This window comes from Chanodichthys erythropterus, chromosome 10, assembly GCF_024489055.1.
Source record: "Chanodichthys erythropterus isolate Z2021 chromosome 10, ASM2448905v1, whole genome shotgun sequence".
NCBI lineage: Eukaryota > Metazoa > Chordata > Actinopteri > Cypriniformes > Xenocyprididae > Chanodichthys > Chanodichthys erythropterus.
In genome coordinates, this window is record NC_090230.1 from 39,590,676 (window position 1) to 39,611,856 (window position 21,181).

General features: G+C 40.2%; 3 protein-coding genes across 3 annotated transcripts; all 3 read left to right on the forward strand.

The window, feature by feature from the left end:
* The first annotated feature begins 1,027 nt into the window (after positions 1–1,027).
* On the forward strand, positions 1,028–2,035 carry LOC137029557 (olfactory receptor 1C1-like). Its single transcript, XM_067399167.1, has one exon. It carries the CDS (start codon positions 1,037–1,039, stop codon positions 2,033–2,035), a length of 999 nt encoding a protein of 332 aa, XP_067255268.1. The 5' UTR covers positions 1,028–1,036.
* A 2,292-nt stretch (positions 2,036–4,327) lies between these two features.
* On the forward strand, positions 4,328–5,335 carry LOC137029558 (olfactory receptor 1496-like). The gene has a single exon (XM_067399168.1). It carries the CDS (start codon positions 4,328–4,330, stop codon positions 5,333–5,335), a length of 1,008 nt encoding a protein of 335 aa, XP_067255269.1.
* A 7,882-nt stretch (positions 5,336–13,217) lies between these two features.
* On the forward strand, positions 13,218–14,225 carry LOC137029559 (olfactory receptor 1496-like). Its single transcript, XM_067399170.1, has one exon. It carries the CDS (start codon positions 13,218–13,220, stop codon positions 14,223–14,225), a length of 1,008 nt encoding a protein of 335 aa, XP_067255271.1.
* Positions 14,226–21,181: the final 6,956 nt, after the last annotated feature.

A 21,181-nucleotide genomic window follows, 5' to 3' on the forward strand; every position in this document is an offset into this window, starting at 1 on the left:
TGAACGTTCGCCGGTTCCCGCCTCCTTCTTCCCACAACTACTAACCGTGTTACAACATCCTTACTGAATAAAATTATTAATTTTGCTTTCAGAAAAGAGAGGAAAAAAATCTCATAACAAAACAAAACCGTCAACCATTGAAATCTCATAAAGTAACAAAACTGACCTTCATTTAAATCTCATAATGGAAAAAAACTGACCATGTTTGAGATCTCGCAAAGGGATAAAACCGACCGTTACTGAAATCTCTTAAAATGAAACCGACCGTTGTTAAAATCTCATAACGGAGCAAAGCTGATCGTCCTTGAAATCTTTTAACAGAAAAAAATAACTTTCATTGAAATCTCGAAAATGAACAAATCTGACATCACTAAAATCTTTTAGGTTTAATTATTTCACTTTATTTAGCTGAGTTTTAGGTGCACAAAATGTTTATTTGAACAGTGTTTCATTTAAATGAACAAATATTCTGTTTAGTGGAATCAAATGAAAGTTCACATATACTCACATTATTAACACAGTATAAATAATTTAGTTTGAGGCAATTTACAGTGAATTTACTGTTTATTTATTTATTTTTTATTTACATATTATCTATGTTTCGAAAGTACTTTTCTGTTTTTTAATAGACATTCTCTGGAAACTATTGCCAGAAAATACAAAGATTTTGCTATATTTTCAAATATTTACTCCTGCCCTCTCTTCTTCAAGTCTATAGGGAGAAGGGATGATCCATGAAAGTCCCAAGCGAGACTGATTTAATATAAATGTGTCTGTTACTCGTAGAATATTGTCATTCTGGCAGCTTTGGAGAAGGTAGAGTATAAACCATGTGCTTTCTCTGTTTCTATCTAATGAATTTACTACAAAGACTCAATAGTTTAATTATTAGTTTAATATTATTGTCAAAGAACATTTAAGACTGTTTATTCATTAATGTACTGTGACTGGTAATTAAATCATTATTTGAATATTCTCTGTGCATTTCCATAACAGTTCTTCTTTACAGGTCACAACAAGTCAGACAGCAGCTATCATGAGCTCCATGCAATCAGACTCCACTGCAAATGTGACCTTTGTTCGTCCTGCAACATTTTTCATTAGTGACTTTTCTGATGTCCCACATGCAAAATATTACTATGTGATCTTATCTTTGGTGTATGTTGTGACTGTTTTAGGGAATTCATTTATCATGTGTACCATTTATTTGGCCCGCAGACTTCACACAGCCAAATACATTGCTATTTTCCATCTGGCCCTTTCTGATCTGTGTGGAAGCTCGGCTTTGATTCCAAATATCATAGAAATGTTTTTATTTGATCATCAGGAGATTTCATATGAATCATGCTTAACAAATATGTTTTTTGTATATCACTTCATGAATCTGCAGTCTTTGACACTACTTGCTTTGGCTTACGACAGACTGGTTGCTATTTGTTTTCCTCTACAATATCATGCCATTGTAACCAAAACAGCCATGTTTCTGATCATAGGCGTAATGTGGATTGTGTCTGTAACATTTTTTTCTGTTCTTGTAGGTTTAGTGACTAGAATCTCTTTTTGTAGGTCTAATGTACTCAATAGTTATTTTTGTGACTATGCCCCAATCTGTGGACTAGCTTGTAATGATAATACGATAAATATTTTGATGGGTAAAATTTCTTATGGCCTGCTGATTTGCACACCACTGATACTGATCGTCATCTCATATTTCTGCATTTCTTTGGCTCTGCTTAAGATTGCTCATGGTGCTGAACGGATCAAAGCCATAAAAACCTGCACTTCACATCTCATGTTGGTGGCAATTTTTTATCTCCCTGTTTTTAGCAATATCATTGCGTCTGTAACAACACCTCTGCATCCAAATGTTCAAATAATTAACAATTCCCTGACACAGGCGATACCACCTATGTTGAATCCCATCATATACACTCTAAAGACAGAGGAGGTCATGCAATCCATAAAAGAACTGTTCAAACGAAGCACAGTGAACACTACTAGAAAAAGAGAAATGAAATGCAGTAGGCTAAATTAAAAATAACTACAGGATCTGATCAGTGTGTGAATAAGAAATGAGGTGCATTTTGCCTTCCACAATATTGGTTTTAGTTGACTTTACCTGCCTGAAAGAAAGATTTACTTGTACGTTGACTACAAATATTTGACTGGTTTCATAAACTGTGATAATTTAATAAATATGTAATTTAACAGAGTTGATTGATTGTGTATGTAGATGTTGTAAGTAACTCATTGGGTCATAAACAGCCTCTGGGCTTAAGAAAATTGCTTTGTGATTGCTTCCTTTATTCAAAACAATGCAAACATAATTTCAGTCTAAAATTAAAGCTTTAAAAATATTCAAATTTTTTATGCAGTGACTAAGTAACAATATGTCAATTTGCATTACATTTGCTTTCCATATAACAAATGTTTTAAAAAATATATTCTGCATAATGTTTGTTATCCTTATGAACCGAAATCTTCACAGAACAGAAGCAGAACATTAAACTGTAGAAAAGCATGGAGGAAACATAACCAAGAACACACTGACATCAAACAAACAGAAACTGAGGGAACTGCAATTAGGCCTATATTATAATGAGAACAGTAACTGAAATATGACGTAATGAGACATTCTGTAATTAGAAGATTGTGGGGACTTTAATAGGGGCATTAATTGGAAGCAAAGAAAAAAAGAGGAGCTTTCTGGATAGTGGCACTGTTGCTTTACTCCTTCCCCTTCAGAAACCAAAATCAGAAACCATAGTAACAAACAAAGACGAGGACATTGGCAGCCAGGGGTACGTTTCTCAAAAGCATCATTAGCCAACTAACAACGCATGTTCCATCATTACTAACATAGTTCAATGATTTGGTATTTCCCGAAACCACAGTTCAAATGAACATTCGCAAACTTGTGTGGTTGGAACGACAGCTCTCAAGCATAGCTTCTTGTTTTTATGACATGTGGACTTAAAGGTGCTCTAAGCGATCCTGGGTGGAGTAACTTTCTGTTGATGTTCGAAGTGTTGTCAAACAAAACAGAGGCTAGCTAGACCCTCCCTCCTCCTCCTCCTCCGTGCTTCCTGAAACAGTCATGAACGCGCATTTAAAATCATTCTGGTCGGTTATTGGCTGGAGCATGTTTATTATGTTTTGTGGTCCAGTCTGCACCAGGTAGTTTTTGTTGCCGTTTTTGGAGCTTGTGGCGACTATAGAGACCGTGTTTTTTTTTACAGTGTGTTCAGGGGACAGGCAGCTAGCGGATAGTGAGGAGATGTTTGCTGTATGTGACAAAAAATGTTTTGGCCTGAAAATGCATGACATCGCTTAGAGCGACTTTAATAAATAGTTATCTTGAGCAAGATAAGCAAACTGACAGTAAGTACAATGTATATCTTTTATTTACAAACGTCATTTACATATTTTAGTTTGTCAAGAGATTTTAAGCACTGTTTTTGAAGAGTGCGCATGTGCGTACATGCTGTATTACGTAAGAACAAGCCTATTATAACTGAGAAAAATGAGAATTAGTCCTCAGATGCCATGTCCATAATTTATAGCAAAAATCTAGCAAGAATTCGATCTCCAACGAAAGTTATTACTCCACCACTTGCATTACATCATTCACCAATGTGGCTCAATGACAGTTTTGTGACTAGCTAATTGATTAGTTCAACGATGGATCGTACAGATCGTACAGTTACCTCACTGTACAGGAAACGCAAAATGCACAAACGCAGAACAGTGAAAACTAAACCAAAACAGAACATGACATGACCTTGTATTTAGTTTTAAAATCAGTTGTACTTAATTGAAATCTTACATGATTAGGCCTATAATATAATGGAAATGTTGAAATGCGACATAATGAGACTTTCTGTTATGAAAAGTTTGTTTGTGGGGTATTTAATTGGGACATTAATTAGATGCAAAAAAAAGAGGAGCTTTCTAGACATTGGCACTGTTGCTTTACTCCTGTCCCTTCTTGCTCGAGTCTATAGGGAGAAGCGTCGCTCTATCAGCTAAAGTCCCAAGATCAAGACAATGATCTATTATAAATGTGTCTGATAGCTGGTAGAATAATGAGATTCTGGCAGCTTAGTAGAAGGTTGAGTATAAACCGTATGTTTCTTCGCTTTTCTCTCTAAACCTTTTACTACAATGAGCAATTACTTTATTAATATTAGTTCAATAGGGTTATATCAAAGAACATCTAAGAATTTTTGTCTATAAATGCACTGTGAATGGGAAATGAAATCATTATTTGAATATTCTGTGTTACAATTCTTCATCACAGGTCACAAAAAGCCAGACAACAGCTATCATGAGCTCCACGCAGTCAAACTCCTCTGCAAACGTGACCTTTGTTCGTCCTGCAACATTTTTCATCAATTCTAATATTCCACATGCAAAATACTACTATGTGTTCTTGTCTTTGGTGTATGTTGTGACTGTTTTAGGGAATTCATTTATCATGTATATCATTTATTTGGCCCGTAGACTTCACACAGCCAAATACATGGCTGTTTTCCATCTGGCCCTTGCTGATCTGTGTGTAAGCTCGGCTTTGATTCCAAAAGTCATAGACACATTTTTATTTGAGCACCATGACATTTCATATGAAGCGTGCTTGGAAAATTCATTTTTTGTATATCATTTCATGAACGTGGAGTCTTTGACACTACTTGTCTTGGCTTATGACAGACTGGTTGCAATTTGTTTTCCTCTACATTACCATTCCATTGTAACAAGAAAAACAATGTTTCTAATCTTAGGTGTAATGTGGATTTTTTCTGTGACACAGTTTTCTGTACTCACAGGTTTGGTGAATAGACTCTCTTTTTGTATATCGAATGTAATTGATAGTTATTTTTGTGATCATGGCATTATCTATAGAATAGCATGCAATGATAATTCTATAAATATTCTGATGGTAAAAATTAATTTTGGTCTCCTGATTTGCACACCGCTGATACTGATCTTCATCTCATATTTCTGCATTGCTCTGGCTTTGCTTAAGATTGCTCATGGTGCTGAACGGATCAAAGCCATGAAAACCTGCACCTCACATCTCATGTTGGTGGTAATCAGTTATATCCCAATTTTATGCAATCATATTGCATCCTTTACAACACCTATCCATCCGAACACCCGGTTCATTAACAATTCCCTGACGCAGACAATACCACCTATGCTGAATCCCATCATATACACTCTGAAGTCAGACGAGGTCATGCAATCAATAAAAGAACTGTATAAACGAAACAAGGTGAACTCTACAAAAAGAATGAAATGTAGTAGGAGAAATTCAAAACAAAAATTACAGGTTTGAACCTAATCAGCTGTGATCATTCAACAAATATCTATTTTAACAGAGCTGACTGATTTCGTATGTTTGATGTTGTAACAGAAACTGTGTTGTAAACAGGCCAAATATGTTTAAAACCTCAGGGTTGAAACCTAGCAGAGCTGCTTTGTGATTGCTTCCTTTGTTTGATAACAACATATAAAACATTTCAGATTTAGAATTTATTCTGCTTCATGTTTGTTATCCTGATGAACAAACATATTCACACTTCAGAATATATTGATGTCTTGAATGAATCATTAGCTGGCATTTGTTTGAGCTCTGATGACTGTGACCCACAGACAGTTTCTGAATTAAATATACAGAGATTTACTTTTTACTTTACTTTTTTTTTACAGCAGTTACAAAGTTTCTATGGTACATTTATGGAATGTGTGATCATGGCTCTCTCCTCTAAAATAAGTGGAGCTGATCATGTTTCATTCAGGGAATGTGTTTAACCATCACAGATTTCTGCTTATCAAACACCCAGAATCCCCTTCTTAGGAAATGGAGTGGGCTTTATTGTCACATGGTCCCTCCTTTTGCAGGGGAAATCTCCCAGCCTGTAATTTACTTTCCCGCTGAATTTGAGCCAAGAGTTTTCTGCCTTTGAGTGTTCTCAGGAAACACTCAGACTGATGGCTGTGGCCTTGGCAGTGTGCCAACTGGGACTGATTGATGTTCTCACCCAGCATGGACGGCACCCCTTGGAAAACCCTTTGAAGTGTGTTTATAAGACTTGTGAAATAGTTGTCAAATTCATGAGTTCACACTTACATATAATTAAGTAGAGTAAAGGTTATGCATATTTGGTGTGCTGTCTGGGGGTGGGGGCACTTGTCGTTAATTGAGTGGATTAACTAAATGTGCCTGTGTTGCCTGGGAGCAGCTCACAGCGCCGGCCGGACGGGCCCTACTGGCCGATGAACGAGGAGCAGGCATAATTTGGAACGACAGATCAGGAGGGTTCTTGCCACTTCTTGAGAGGAGCAGCTTGTGGCATCAGACGGGTGAGCCCTACCGGCCGATGAATCAGGAGCAGCGTGATTTAAGCCGCCTGACTAGGAGGGCCTGTGTTGCCTCTGACGGGAGCAGCTACAGCGCTGGGCTGACATACCCTACTGGCCGACAAATGCTGCCAATTGATGGACGGGGAGCAGTATGGTTCAAAAAGACAGACAGAGAGGGCCCATGTAGCCTTCAACAGGAGCAGCTCACATCGTTGGGTGAGTGGGTCCTATCGGGTGATGGCAGGGTGAAGGAATTTGGAACACCCGGCCAAGAGAGCCCTCGCAGCGTCTGATGGGAGTTCAGTACTCACGGAATTGGACAGGTAAGCCTTGCCAGGTGGAGAAAGCGAAAACATTGATGCTCGACCGGGATAGCTCTCGCAACATCTGACAGGAGATCATGACTCATGGCATTGAATGGGTAAACCTCGCCTGATGGGGAAACAGGAAACATGGGCGCTTGACCGAGAGGACTCTTGCATCATTGGACAAGGACATCGCTGCTGCGGCAGTGGAGAAAATTATCCAGAGAATCTTAGCTCCTACGGGAGTGAGTAGGAAATGCTGCTGTGGCAGTGGAGAAAATTAGCCAGAGAAACTGAGCTCCTGTGGGAGCGAGGAGGTAATGCTGCTGCGGCATTGTGTGTATCCTGATAAGTTAAACATCCACACCTGTTTCTGTTCTCCCAGCATTCTCCCTCATTAGCTCCCTTATATAATCTCCCTGTCCTGTTCTGTATTTGTTGGATCTCATCTTTATGTTAAAGTTGTGTACTTGCCAATCGGTGTTGGATATTATCTTGTGGATTAAACTAACCTGTTATCTGATCTTCTTCGTCTTGTTCTCGTATTAATACATAACCAGCATGACAGAAGATCCGACCAAATAAGGGTTAAGTGTGGCAGCATTTTTCCATTTTTTTTTTTTTTTGGTTTGGCTTTGTCTGTTTCCCCCCCATCATGGATATCCCAGCTGTTCATCTTCTGTGTTTGGAGCAGGGGGAACAAACACTGGAGGACCACACACAGACCTTCTTAGAGACTGCCTATTTTACACACTACACAGACAACTGCCTCTGCACTTTCTACCAGGTGAGCTTGAATGGAGATCGTTCCCCTGTCTGTGGCACTCCCAGTGCTGGGTGTGGCATTTTTGTGTGTTTGGGCAGCACATATGGTCCCTGAACTCCTAGCCAGTCCCAAACTGCCACCCAGCCTCCCCCTCCCACCTCCTCCCATTATAACCCATTCATCTTTCTCATCTCCGCTGCTTCCTGCCAGCCCCTCAGCTCACCCTCAGCCCGCTGTGGGCTCGCTGTGGGTCTGCCAGTCTACAGCTACATCGTGGTCAGTGGATCCCTGGTCTTTGCCTCCAGCCTCCATGACCAGGACTCCACCTCGGCCCCTCTGTCCACTAGCTCCTCCTTGGCTCTAACCTCCCTCATCTCCGCCATGGCCCATCAGTCCACCAGCTCTGCCGGGCTCCCTCCGGCTCCACCTTGGTTGTTCGTTGGCCTGCCCTCACCTCAGGACTGCACTCCTCTGGCGTCACCTCGTCCCTCTGGCTCCGTTGGCTTCCTCACTCTGTCCAGCTCCACCTTGGTCCTCTGTCACTCCGGCTTCACCAGGGCCCTCTGGATCCCCATCTGCATCTTGGTCGCCAGAGCCATCGGCATCACAGTGTCCCGCCGGATTGGCTCCACCATGGTCCCAGAGTGGGTCCCACCTTACTCCTCCTGCTCCAAGGTCTCCTTGGCTCCTCTCACCATCTGCTCCGCCCTGGTCCCTCTTCTGTTGGATTGTTTGCCTGTCATTCTGCCCACCCTTCACCTGCTCCTTGTTCTCTACCTGAGCCCCCTCCCTCCCTCCCTCCTTCCGCAATTGGTCCATGTAAGGCGCGAGGAGACAGAACACATAAACAGAAACACATATACGCTATATAACTTTCAGTTTCTAATCGATTTTGTTGATAAATTGCAGGACAGCGCTGACAATAATTTCTTAATGATTCTGTGTGCGACTGTGCATGCAATCTGACTACACTAGTGTGCGAGCTGCTGTTTGTACGTGTGCGATTAAGCTACAAATCTAGGGCTTACATACACAGTGAATATTAATTAACAAAACAAGGAACAGGTGTGAAACTAATTAGAAACCATGGAAATATATGACAATCAATTAACCTGTTTGGTCAGCAAACACTCAGTCAGTACTGATCGTCTATCAGTTTTTCAAAACAGAAAGATAACGCTTTCTTAGCACGTAGCTATGATCGAATCGTTATCAGGGACATTGGGTTTATAGGCAGGTCAGAATCAACTCGCAAGAGTGTGCACACAAGTTTTATTTAACAAAATCACAAATACATAACTAAACTAACAAACACAGAACATACAAATCACACACATACATGGGTAAAAATGAGCAATGATCGAGTTGAAGCGGAAGAGGGACAAGAGATGGAGCTATGGGAAAAAGTCAAAAAACAATCTAGAACAGACCATCAGTTTTCTCAGTTATAAAGCACCTTTGCTAAAAAAGTTGGTTCACAAATTAGTACTTAATCGCTGTTTAGTGTTCAAATGTACGATACTTGTAAAATGCCTTTAGGTCTAGGAACATCATATTTGCAGGATGAGGAGAAATCCTTGATGATTCGGTCCAAAGTTGTAGTCAATATCTTCTGCGTTGGATGAAGAAATATGAAACAACTTAATCTTAGTGGGCAAAGAGTTCTTTCTCTGTCTCATAGATGAGCACATGGCTGGGTTGCAGGCGTAGGCCTACAGGCCTTGCAGGCCCACAGGGCTTGGCCTGAAGAGGCCTGCAGCAAAGGGGGTCTATTCAGGCATCCAAAGAAGCAAGAGAGAGTGGGAGGGGCATTGTGCACTGGCTTTTAACCTCTGTTCAAAGTCACTCCTCTGAGCGCCTGACCAATGAAAAAGTTGAATTTCTGGGTGACAACATCCCTCCTGTCAGGGCTTTTACGACAGAGCATGATTAAACTGGCTGAGTTGTTGAAGAAGAACTAATAAAGATTCTTGTAATATTGATGTGTTGCACAGGTATCGACATATCGTATACAGCAGCATTTAAATCTTCTCGATACGAGACACTTAACATTGCATAACTGAAGTTGCATTACATGTATCATAAAACATGTGAATACAATACTGAGTACAATATAACAAACATTTATAATGGATACCATTTCCTGGGGATATGCATGTTCATTTATAGAACAGTCTGTCTATAAATTAAGGCAGGAAGGTCTGTTTTCAGGCTTTGTGCACCTTTTCTATGGGCCTGACTCAAAATGACTTTTGGATGCAGAGTTCTGCCTAGCTACATACACTGTTAACGATTTTCTTGTATTTTTACAGTACAGTACTGGCAGCACGGTTGCCAGCAAGTTACTGTATTTTTATTTACAGTAATTGTACTGTAATTCAATTTACAGTACACAAGAACAGTACTGTAATTGCACAAAACAGTACTGTATTTTTTCAAAAAAGTACAGTAACTGTATTTTTACTACATTTTCTACTTTTAGTTTGCTTCTGCTGTAATCAATAATACAGTATTGTACTGTATCAGCGGTGGTGCTAGGTGGGGGATAATTGCTCTTTAGGCCAGAGGATTGTGGTAAAGATTCCTAGAGGACAAAATATTTTTCATCAGACAAGAGCTCGATTTCAGGCATGTTAAGAATGTAGGGCGGGGCCTAATGCTGATAAACTGGTCAAACAATCAGAAGTAAGTCTGCTGTATATAAACCTCTTGTCATTAATTGAGTTGATCACCTGAATGTGCTCCACTCGTGTGAATTAGGTTAGTTATCTAAACATGCTCCTCCCGAATTTTGTAAATAAAACATAATTAGTTAGTGATCCTGATGTGGCCACCACACTATTGCGATTTAGACATTATATTGATAAGTCCTTTGATGTGTAACGGCACCAGGGACATGCACAGGGGGGTTGCTCAGGTTGCCCGGGCAACTGCCCATATGCCCTTCTCGACTCACGTTGCCCTTCCGAGGTGGAAAAAAATAAATAAAACAATCGTACAATGGATGCAGAATTTCACGTAGGCCTAGATAAAAAAAAAAAAAAAGAAATAAAAAAAATTTGCAAAGCCTCATTCACTTCCATATTCGGGCACCCGTCCGAAAGTGAAAGTCAGTAGGGGAAGGGCAAACTCTGTTTAAGTGGCTGCAGCACTGCACGCGACCGGCACCTGAGCTGAGCCTGCATGAGCGGCACTAGAAGGAGATTGTTGCGGTTGTCGGGTGAGACGACTTAAGGGCCTTTCACACAGGACGCGGTATGAAACCCATTCATTTCAATGGCTTGCGCTGCGCGAGGAAGGCGTCGGCCAAAGCGCAAGGGCAGCGCAGCGCAGCACAGCGCAGCACAGCTTCCGCGCACGCCGCGGTCAAAGTTCAAAATAGTTCAACTTTTGCCGCTGCACTCTGTGACGATTACCCGTACGGCCAATAGAAACAGAGCATCTAAACAATCGGAAAGGAAAATGGATGAACAGCTATTTACTGAGTTGTAATTTCCAGAGCTATACAATACAAGTTTGCTGGTCGTATAGTGACATCGGGAGAAAAGCTGTGTCATGGAGACATGACAGACACTGTCAAGAGCTGCTCTCTTTCTTCTTCTTACAAGCAGGGCTATTGCTATTACTCACTTCTTAGCACGGCCCGGGACATATTCTTTACTGCTGACCGAAAGGTGGAACAACAATCAAATGACTATATATAAAACTCCCGCTACATGTTTGGAAAACTCCGCCTACTGTGCTCTGGCCAGCCCAGCGGCTGCGCAGCCCATGCCGCGTCCTGTGTGAAAGGGCCTTTAACATTGTCGGAAAGGTGAGTAAGGTTATAATCGTTAACGAAAACGAACGAAAAAAAGAAAACTAGGTGGGAAAAAACATTGTCGTTAACTGAAATAAAAATAAAAACGAGGCATTACAAAAAAACGATAACTAACCAAAACTGTAATGCGTGTTTGGGAAAACTATTTAAAATAAAATAAAATTATAGATTAAATGTCCTTAGTTTTCGTCTTTGTCAATGTCTTTCATAGAGCAAACGTTAAGCTGCATTTCATTTCCCTGCGTCTCTCACTCAAGCGTCTCTCTCACATACTCGCGCGCGCACAGCCCCTCCCCTCCGTGCACACCGCGCCTCCATGAGAACGAGTATTGGAAGCAAGTTCGCGAAATTTGGTATCTCGTGAAAACCTTTACACAATCACACATTAAAAAGTGGTATAAAAATATTTTTAATTCTGAATTTTTTCAGTGTGTTAATGTCGACCCGAGAAGCGATTGGGGAGTGCCCTTTTTTTAGGTCAGAGCAACTGCCCCTCAAAATTCCTGTGCACGTCCCTGTCACCAGCACTGTAGCTGTTTTTTCATTAAATTTCCTTTAAATATAACAGATGTTTTAGAAATGCTTCTGCATCATGTTTGTCATATGAACAGACATATTGTAATGTCTACCAGAGGGTTTGCAGTCTGCCCAGATGAAAATCAAAAAACAGGAGGCGAGAAGAAAAACCCGAGGCAAATGAACTGGTAGTCCCACAAGTCTTTATAGATGGTACTTCGCACAATATAGCACACTCTTCACATACATGCAAAAGAGCGAGGATAAACAGGAAAAGAAAGCACCCTGATAAACGCTACGAATCAAAGTGGAAAAGTAACATTATTATACAGCAAAATATGTCAGCAGTAGAGCAGTCATCTTGGCTTGTCAATCACTGCCATGACGTTCCCTCTAAATGAGTTGTGAAGGAGGGGGGCTGTTCTTACGCATGCACTCATTTCAAAATCTCAGTAACAGTCTTTGGTTTCTCGTTCGACGAAAAGATCCTCTTTATCACCTTTAACGTCTTGAACAGTATTCAACATAATTTAGGTGGCCGTTACAATATTCACACTCCAGAATATATTGATTTCTTGAATGAATCATTAGCTGTCATTTATTTAAGTTCTGATGACTTTGATCCACAGACAGTCCCAGACATTGTAATGCAAGCATGTGTATCAGTGAAATACTAGAGATTTTAAAAACACAGAGAAGGAACAAAGCAACTTTTGACAATTGACAATGATGAAGAGAACTGGGAAAACTAGGGCTTACATACATAGAGAATATTAATTAACAAAACAAGGAACAGGTGTGAAACTAATTAGAAACCATAGTAACAAACAAAGAGGAGAACTCAGGTGAACAGTGAAAATGATCCAAAACAGAACATGACATGACCTTGCTTTTATTTTTAAAATCAGTTGTACTTAATTGAAATCTTACATGAAATGCAAGTAGGCCTATATAATAATGGAAACAGTAACTGAAATGCAACATAATGAGACATTCTGTTATGAGAAGTTCATTTGTGAGGGCTTTAATTGGGGCATTAATTGGAGGCAAAAAAAAGTGCTTTCTGGACAGTGGCACTGTTGCTTTACTCCTGCCCCTTCTTGCTCGAGTCTATAGGGAGAAGCGTTGCTCTATCAACTAAAGTCCCAAGATCAAGACAATGATCTATTATAAATGTGTCTGATAGCTGGTAGAATAATGAGATTCTGGCAGCTTAGTAGAAGGTTGAGTATAAACCATATGTTTCTTCGCTTTTCTCTCTAAACCTTTTACTACAATGAGCAATTATTTAGTTTAATAGGGTTATATCAAAGAACATCTAAGCATTTTTATCTATAAATGCACTGTGAATGGGAAATGAAATCATTATTTGAATATTCTGTGTTATTGAGTGTATTTCTATAACAGTTCTTCATCACAGGTCACAAAAAGCCAGACAACAGCTATCATGAGCTCCACGCAGTCAAACTCCTCTGCAAATGTGACCTTTGTTCGTCCTGCAACATTTTTCATCAATTCTAATATTCCACATGCAAAATATTACTATGTGTTCTTGTCTTTAGTGTATGTTGTGACTGTTTTAGGGAATTCATTTATCATGTATATAATTTATTTGGCCCGTAGACTTCACACAGCCAAATACATGGCTGTTTTCCATCTGGCCCTTGCTGATCTGTGTGTAAGCTCGACTTTGATTCCAAAAGTCATAGACACATTTTTATTTGAGCACCATGACATTTCATATGAAGCGTGCTTGGAAACTTCGTTTTTTGTATATCATTTCATGACTGTGGAGTCTTTGACACTAGTTGTCTTGGCATATGACAGACTGGTTGCAATTTGTTTTCCTCTACATTATCATGCCATTGTAACAAGAAAAACAATGTTTCTGATTATAAGCATAATGTGGATTTTTTCTGTAATACAGTTTTCTATACTTACAGCTTTGGTGAATAGACTCTCTTTTTGTGTATCGAATGTAATTGATAGTTATTTTTGTGATCATGGCATTATTTATAGAATAGCATGCAATGATAATTCTATAAATATTCTGATGGTAAAAATTAATTTTGGTCTCCTGATTTGCACACCGCTGATACTGATCTTCATCTCATATTTCTGCATTGCTCTGGCTTTGCTTAAGATTGCTCATGGTGCTGAACGGATCAAAGCCACAAAAACCTGCACCTCACATTTCATGTTGGTGGCAATCAGTTATATCCCAATTTTATGCAATCATATTGCATCCTTTACAACACCTATCCATCCGAACACCCGTTTCATTAACAATTCCCTGACGCAGACAATACCACCTATGCTGAATCCCATCATATACACTCTAAAGTCAGACGAGGTCATGCAATCAATAAAAGAACTGTATAAACGAAACAAGGTGAACTCTACAAAAAGAATGAAATGTAGTAGGAGAAATTCAAAACAAAAATTACAGGTTTGAACCTAATCAGCTGTGATCATTCAACAAATATCTATTTTAACAGAGTTGATTGATTTTGTATGTTTGATGTTGTAACAGAAACTGTGTTGTAAACAGGCCGAATATGTTTAAAACCTCAGGGTTGAAACCTAGCTTTGTGATTGCTTTCTTTGTTTGAAAACAACATATAAAGAAATTTCAGATTTAGTATTTATTCTGCTTCATGTTTGTTATTCTGATGAACAAACATATTCACACTCCAAAATATATTGATGTCTTGAATGAATCATTAGCTGGCATTTGTTTGAGCTCTGATGACTGTGACCCACAGACAGTTTCTGAATTAAATATCCAGGGATTGACTTTTTTTGAGTGATCCTAGAAGTTGTAATGGAAACATGTGTTTCAGGGAACTAAATCATTATATTAGACCTTGTTTATTTAACAAAAAACAAACAAACAAACAAGAAACATGGTATAGTATTTTGCCATATAATAGTGTGAATCTATAAACCCACAGAATAAGCAACACAATAACATACCAGATGGCAATACACTATTTTAGAATTGATAATGAAAGGTCTTGATTGCTCTTGTCTGTGCTCTGTGCATGAAGAAAGTCCACAAGTAACAAATTTGCAGTAGTTACAAAGTTTCTATAGTAAAACACATCATTTCGGTGTACATTTATGGGATGTGTGATCACGGCTCTCCCTCTAAAATGAGTGGAGCTGATCATGTTAAAAGAGTGTGTTTAACCATCACAGTCTCCTGCTTATCAAACACCCAGAATCCTCTTCTTAGGAAGTTGAGTGGGCTTTATTGTCACATGGGCCCACCTTTTGCAGGGGGAATCTCCCAGCCTGTAATTTACTCTCCCGCTGAGTTTGAGTTTTCTGCCTTTGAGTTTTCTCAGAAAACACTCAGGCTGTGGCTTTGGCAGTGTTGGGGAGGCTTGATGTTTTTGCCCAGTATGGGGAGGCAGGGCGGCACCCCTTGGAAAACCCTTTGAATAGCAATAGCAATAGTGCTGGCCCTGCTGCTGCTTTGCTGTCATTCACCCATGGTGTTCAACTCTGGTAGCTCAGCGCTGGTGTGACGTAAGCAAGTGCCGTTACTGCCTCTGCCGCTTTGCTCTGATACACTCATGACGATGTCAGCAAGACTGTCCACTCTCTGTCTGTTTTTCACGTCCCCAGCTTGTTAAGGGCAACTGGAACCGTCCTACTGTGCAGTGCATTAGGTCAAGATATATCTATACATATATACATATGTAGACATAAGAATCGGAGCTCCTTTTCCACTTGCACTCTCATAGTATGGCAGCTCCCTGACTTCAAGCAGTGAGTTGCCTTGTTTTAAGTGCTCTGGCCTTGATCACATTATAAGGAACTGCAGCAAATTAGCTCAAATAAATATGATAATTATAACTAGTTATGATTAATTAATTATAAATATTTGGATCAGTTAATAAAATTAACTGAATGTGTTAAAATGAATATGAAAATCAATTAACCTGTTTGGTCAGCAAACAGTCAGTACTGATCGTCTATCAGTTTTTCAAAACCGAAAGATAACGCTTTCTTAGCACGTAGCTATGATCGAATCGTTATCAGGGACATTGAGTTTATAGGCAGGTCAAAATCAACTAGCAAGAGTGTGCACACAAGTTTTATTTAACAAAATCAGAAACACATAACTAAACAAACAAACACAGAACATACAAATCACACAAATACATGGGTAAAAATGAGCAATGATCGAGTTGAAGCGGAAGAGGGACAAGAGATGGAGCTATGGGAAAAAGATCTAGAACAGACCAGTTCTCAGTTATCAAGCACCTTTGCTAAAAAAGTTGGTTCACAAATTACTACTAAATCGCTGTTTAGTGTTCAAATGTACGATACTTGCAAAATGCCTTTAGGTCGAGGAACATCGGATTATCAGGCTGAGGAGAAATCCTTGATGATTCGGACCAAAGTTGTAGTCAATATCTTCTGCGTTGGATGAAGAAATATGAAACAACTTGAGCTGTTAATTTGACTCTTAGCACCTCTACCGCATAGTGTTGCCATATGGCAACATACACTTTTTGTTCATTTCCTTGTCACTGTCTCTTTAACAGAACATTCTTGTTTTTTATGTTGGTAAGAGAAGACCTTAGTTTAGCCAATGATGTGCTTTGGTTAAGTCACATGACATGCATTTTTTTTTTTCTGTGGCGCGATTTTCTGACAGACTACCTTCTCTTGTATGTAGTTGCTGAAAGCAAACTAAAACGTCAGTAACAAACAAGGACCCGCCCATGTCACATTCACAAAACAATTGTTAACATATTCACCACTCAAAAAAAAAAAATTATGAAATTAGTTTTTGGAAAATCGATACAATGTCTGTTGCCATATGGCAACTCTGCGCAACAATGGAATGACATTATAATAGGTTAGATAGCTAGCAAAGGCCAGCTGCAGTCTGTTAAGCTGTAACAATAACAACATTAATGCTAGTGATATAATGTTGATTAGTCGTATGTTAAGGACTGCCATGACATTTGTATTATGGATTAAATCAACATCGGAGACCTGCCACCACAGCCAGTATAGCCTACTGGCGCAGACCTTCCACTGGCCTACCATGGTGTCTCAAAAAGGCAGGTGGAAGTGGCTGTAAGTGTATTGTTAAGGTGAAATGCACCAAATGTGATGTGTACATGTGCCTTACCTCTGAAAAAAAAAATGCTTTTTGAAGTAACAGAGTTCGTAAATAAGGAGGGAAGAGGACAGGGTCAGCGATGACTACTGGCTGTTTATTTTACACAAAACAAATAACAAAACAGCGTGCAGATAGGCACAAAAACGATCAAAACAAATCCACAGTTCACTCCACTAACAGACATCCAGGAGTGGGGGAAACAAACAGCAGTCCTCTCTCTCTCGCAGGCTCCTGTTTCTCCTGGCGTTAAATACTCTCTCCACACCAATTACTGAAACAAGAAACAGGTGATTATCATTTGCGTTTAATCCACTCAGACACCGCGCGTCTCCTCCCTCTCTCTCCCGCTGCAGATTCCGCTAAACCACACCCCCCTTGCCACATTCATACAGAAAAAAGGTGACGTTTCAAGGATTATGGGGGGTTCATGTTCATAACCTTCCTCTCATAAGATTGCGTAATGTTGAATTTTCATGAACTACAATATTTTTGGTTTTATGTCAATGTTTTATGATACATGATGAACAGTATTAGATTTGTTTTTAACTGTCTACATTTGCAGTTTAAATAATATTCACGAAAAACGTAATGAAATTCAAAGAATATAAAGCAATATTCAGCAAAAGAATAAATTCCATAAATAAAAGCACAAGATGTTGGAAAATATGTATAAGGTGTTGTTTATATTTACTGCTAAAGCTTATAATAGCACCAATTGATTCAATACAAACAACATTTGTGAGGAAAAATATTAACTATATACACTTACACTTATTTTAAGTTATTTCCACTATTGCGCGTTGTTGCCATATGGCAATATATCATAAAGTACATTAAAATAAGATTTTTTTCCAAATTTTTTTTTTTACAGCACTTCAAGTTAAGCCATTCTAAGAAAAGAAAAGGAGTCAAATATTTTTTTTTATAAATGTATCATAATGCGTGCGGTAGAGGGTTAATTAATGGGGAAAGAGTTCTTTCTCTATCTCATAGATGAGCACAGGGCTTGGCCTGAAGAGGCCTGCAGCAAAGGGGGTCTCTTCAGTCATCCAAAGAAGCAAGAGAGAGTGGGAGGGGCATTGTGCACTGGCTTTTAACCTCTGGTCAAAGTCACTCCTCTTAGGGTTGACCTGACCAATGAAAAAGTTGAATTTCTGGGTGACAACATCCCTCCTGTCGGGGCTTTTACAACCGAGCATGCTTAAACTGGCTGAGTTGTTGAAGAAGGACTATTAAAGATTCTTGTAATATTGATGTGTTGCACAGGTATTGACATATCATAAACAGCAACATTTAAATCTTCTCGATACGAACCTATAGACACTAAACATTGCATAATTGAAGTTGCATTACATGTATCATAAAACATGTGAATTTATTTATTTGTTCATTTATAGAACAATCTGTCTATAAATCAAGGCAGGAAGGTCTCTTTTCAGGCTTTGTGCACCTTTTCTATGGGTCTGACTCAAAATGACTTTTGGATGCAGAGTTCTGCCTTTCGGATCATAATAGTCTTATCTGATCATGTCCAAGAGGCCCTTGCCCAGACTGGCCTTCTTGGGGGATGGGGACTGAGTGAGTTTAAAGATTATTTGTTCAATATGACAAATAATTGTGTCTGATTTGTCTCAGTCGTTACAGAAGCATAGTAGGCAACTGTCTGGGCCCTGATTAAGATGGCGGTTCCCACCCCAACTTGGACATAGGACTGACTGAATCATGCAAACACTATGTCTTTTATGCAAGAGTACTCAGACGCCGACTGGATGCCCTTCATGCTCTGAGTGTATAGCCACTATAACGGCTTGTCACCATCATGTTTAGAATCACCCTGGTGAATGTCCTAAGCAGACACTTTCGTACTGTATAGTATATACCATCAGTCTGGCTTATGCCTACCAGAGAGTGGACTGCCCTGTAGGGTTCCTGCCCACTCCACTAGGGGTTTGTATGAGTCTTGGGCTTGGTCTTAGATACGACTATTTCAGGACATATGTCTAGAAATGGGATGGTCTTTGCAAAAAAACTTCGCTAGATTCTATAACCTTGAAATCCCTTCTTTTGCACTGCATGTGTTGTCTGTGCAATGAGAGAAGGGTGAGCTATCATTGGATGGCTGAAAGACCTTGTGGCCATGCCCCTCCTCAGCATGTGGTTTCGACTTCGTTGTATAGTCTGGTATGCTGCGATAGTGCCTGCACTGGTGTTTTGCTGCGGTACTACATGCTGGCTCTCTAGATATGTTCTTATTTATTTTTTATTTTGTATTTAACACTACTTGTCTTGGCTTATGACAGATTGGCTGCTATTTGTTTTCCTCTACATTATCATGACATTATAACCAAAAAACAATGTTTCTGATCATAGGCGTAATGTGGATTTTTTTCTGGGATATAATTTTCTATAGGCCTACTTGTAGTTTTGGTGAATAGACTCTCTTTGTGTAGATCGAATGTGGTTGATAGTTTCTACTGATTTGCACACCGCTGATACTGATCTTCATCTCATATTTCTGCATTGCTCTGGCTTTGCTTAAGATTGCTCATAGTGCTGAATGAATCAAAGACACAAAAACCTGCACCTCACATCTGATGTTGGTGGGAATTCTTTATATCCCATTTTTAAGCAATTATATTGCAACCTTAACAACACCTGTCCTTTTGAACATATTAGAACACATTTTCATTACATTTCCTTTAAATATAACAGATGTTTTAGAAATGCTTCTGCATCATGTTTGATATCCATATGAACAGACATATTCACACTCCAGAATATATTGATTTCTTGAATGAATCATTAGCTGTCATTTATTTAAGTTCTGATGACTGTGATCCACAGACAGTTCCTGAATTAAATATCCAGCGATCAACTTTTTTTTTTTTAAGAGTGATCCCAGACATTGTAATGCAAGTATGTGTTTCAGAGAAATAAATCATTATATTAGACCTTGTTTATTTAACAAAAGTAACACAGTCGATAACTACGAAAAGAAACTATAAGACAGATAGTATACCTTGTACTCAGGCAGTATTATGCCATATAATACTGTGATTTTATAAACCAACACAGTAAACAACACTATAAAACATCAGATGGCAAGACACTATTTTAGGATAAATAAGGGTCTTTACTGAACAAAGGAGAAAGTATACATTCAAACACATATAATATAACATTAAGAACGGACAGGAGAGAAGGGAGTGAGTCCATTATAAAGGAAGTGCTGATGATGAAGTTCAGGTGCAGGTGATGAGTGCTGATGGGGAGATGATGAGGGAAGTGAGTGGCTGGTGTGGAAACAGGAGGATCCTGGGAAATGGAGTCCGGGAAACACTGGAACTGTGGCAGTACCTCCCCCTCGTGGATGGAACAACCGGGGAGGGGGGGTGGGCGCCCTGGAGACCTCATGCAGTTGCAGGGGGAGATACAGACAGGAACGGAGGTCTCCAGGGTGGGTCTAGGAGTTCAGGTGACCAAGTTGGGTCAGAGGCCGTGGGCGGCCATGGCGGGTCAGAGGCAGAGGGCGGCCATGGCGGGTCTGGAGACGTGGAAGGCCATGGAGGGTCAGGAGACGTGGACGGCCATGGAGGGTCTGGAGCCTTAGCAGGCTCTGGCGACCCTGGAACCCCGCCCAGGAGTTTCCCACCCACGGGTACTTGGCCCCCCCCCCAAATTTTCTTGGGGGATTCCCTGGTGGCTGGTGAAGTGGGCTCGGTGGCTGGTGAAGCGAGCTCGGTGGCTGGTGAAGCGGGCTCAGCGGCAACTGGAGCGGGCTCAGCGGTGGCAGGAGCGGGCTCGGTGAGGGCTGGAGCTACTGGCTCTGTCCAAAAGCCTATTAACCAGACAGCATCACTTGGTGGCTCGTGAGAGGCTGGTGCTGGCTTGGCGAAGGCTGGAGCGGGCTCAGCGAAGGCAGGAGTGGACTTCTTGGGCTGTCTGGACCTCCTCCTTTTGGGTGGCTTGAGTTGAGGGCTAGGCTGAACCCCTGGTGCACACCCACTGGAGCAATAGGTGGAGGAAGTTGGCGGCTAATGAGCTGGCCAGGCCACCTTTGTTTCTGAAGGAGCTGGATGTGGTGAATACGATCGCTTATGAACCTCTTCAATTTAAAATTCGGAACCATTGAGGAATAGAACCAGATTAATAGATTCGACTAGGGAATAGAGGCGTTCAGCTTCACAGAAGCGGATCGTATCCTCGTCCAGACCCCTCAGAAAACTGGATCTGGCATCTGGCCAGCTTATCTTAAAAGACAGCTC

Coding starts and splice junctions, on each gene's coding strand:
- LOC137029558 (XM_067399168.1), top strand. CDS start 4,328: ATGAGCTCCACGCAGTCAAACTCCTCTGCAAACGTGACCTTTGTTCGT.
- LOC137029557 (XM_067399167.1), top strand. CDS start 1,037: ATGAGCTCCATGCAATCAGACTCCACTGCAAATGTGACCTTTGTTCGT.
- LOC137029559 (XM_067399170.1), top strand. CDS start 13,218: ATGAGCTCCACGCAGTCAAACTCCTCTGCAAATGTGACCTTTGTTCGT.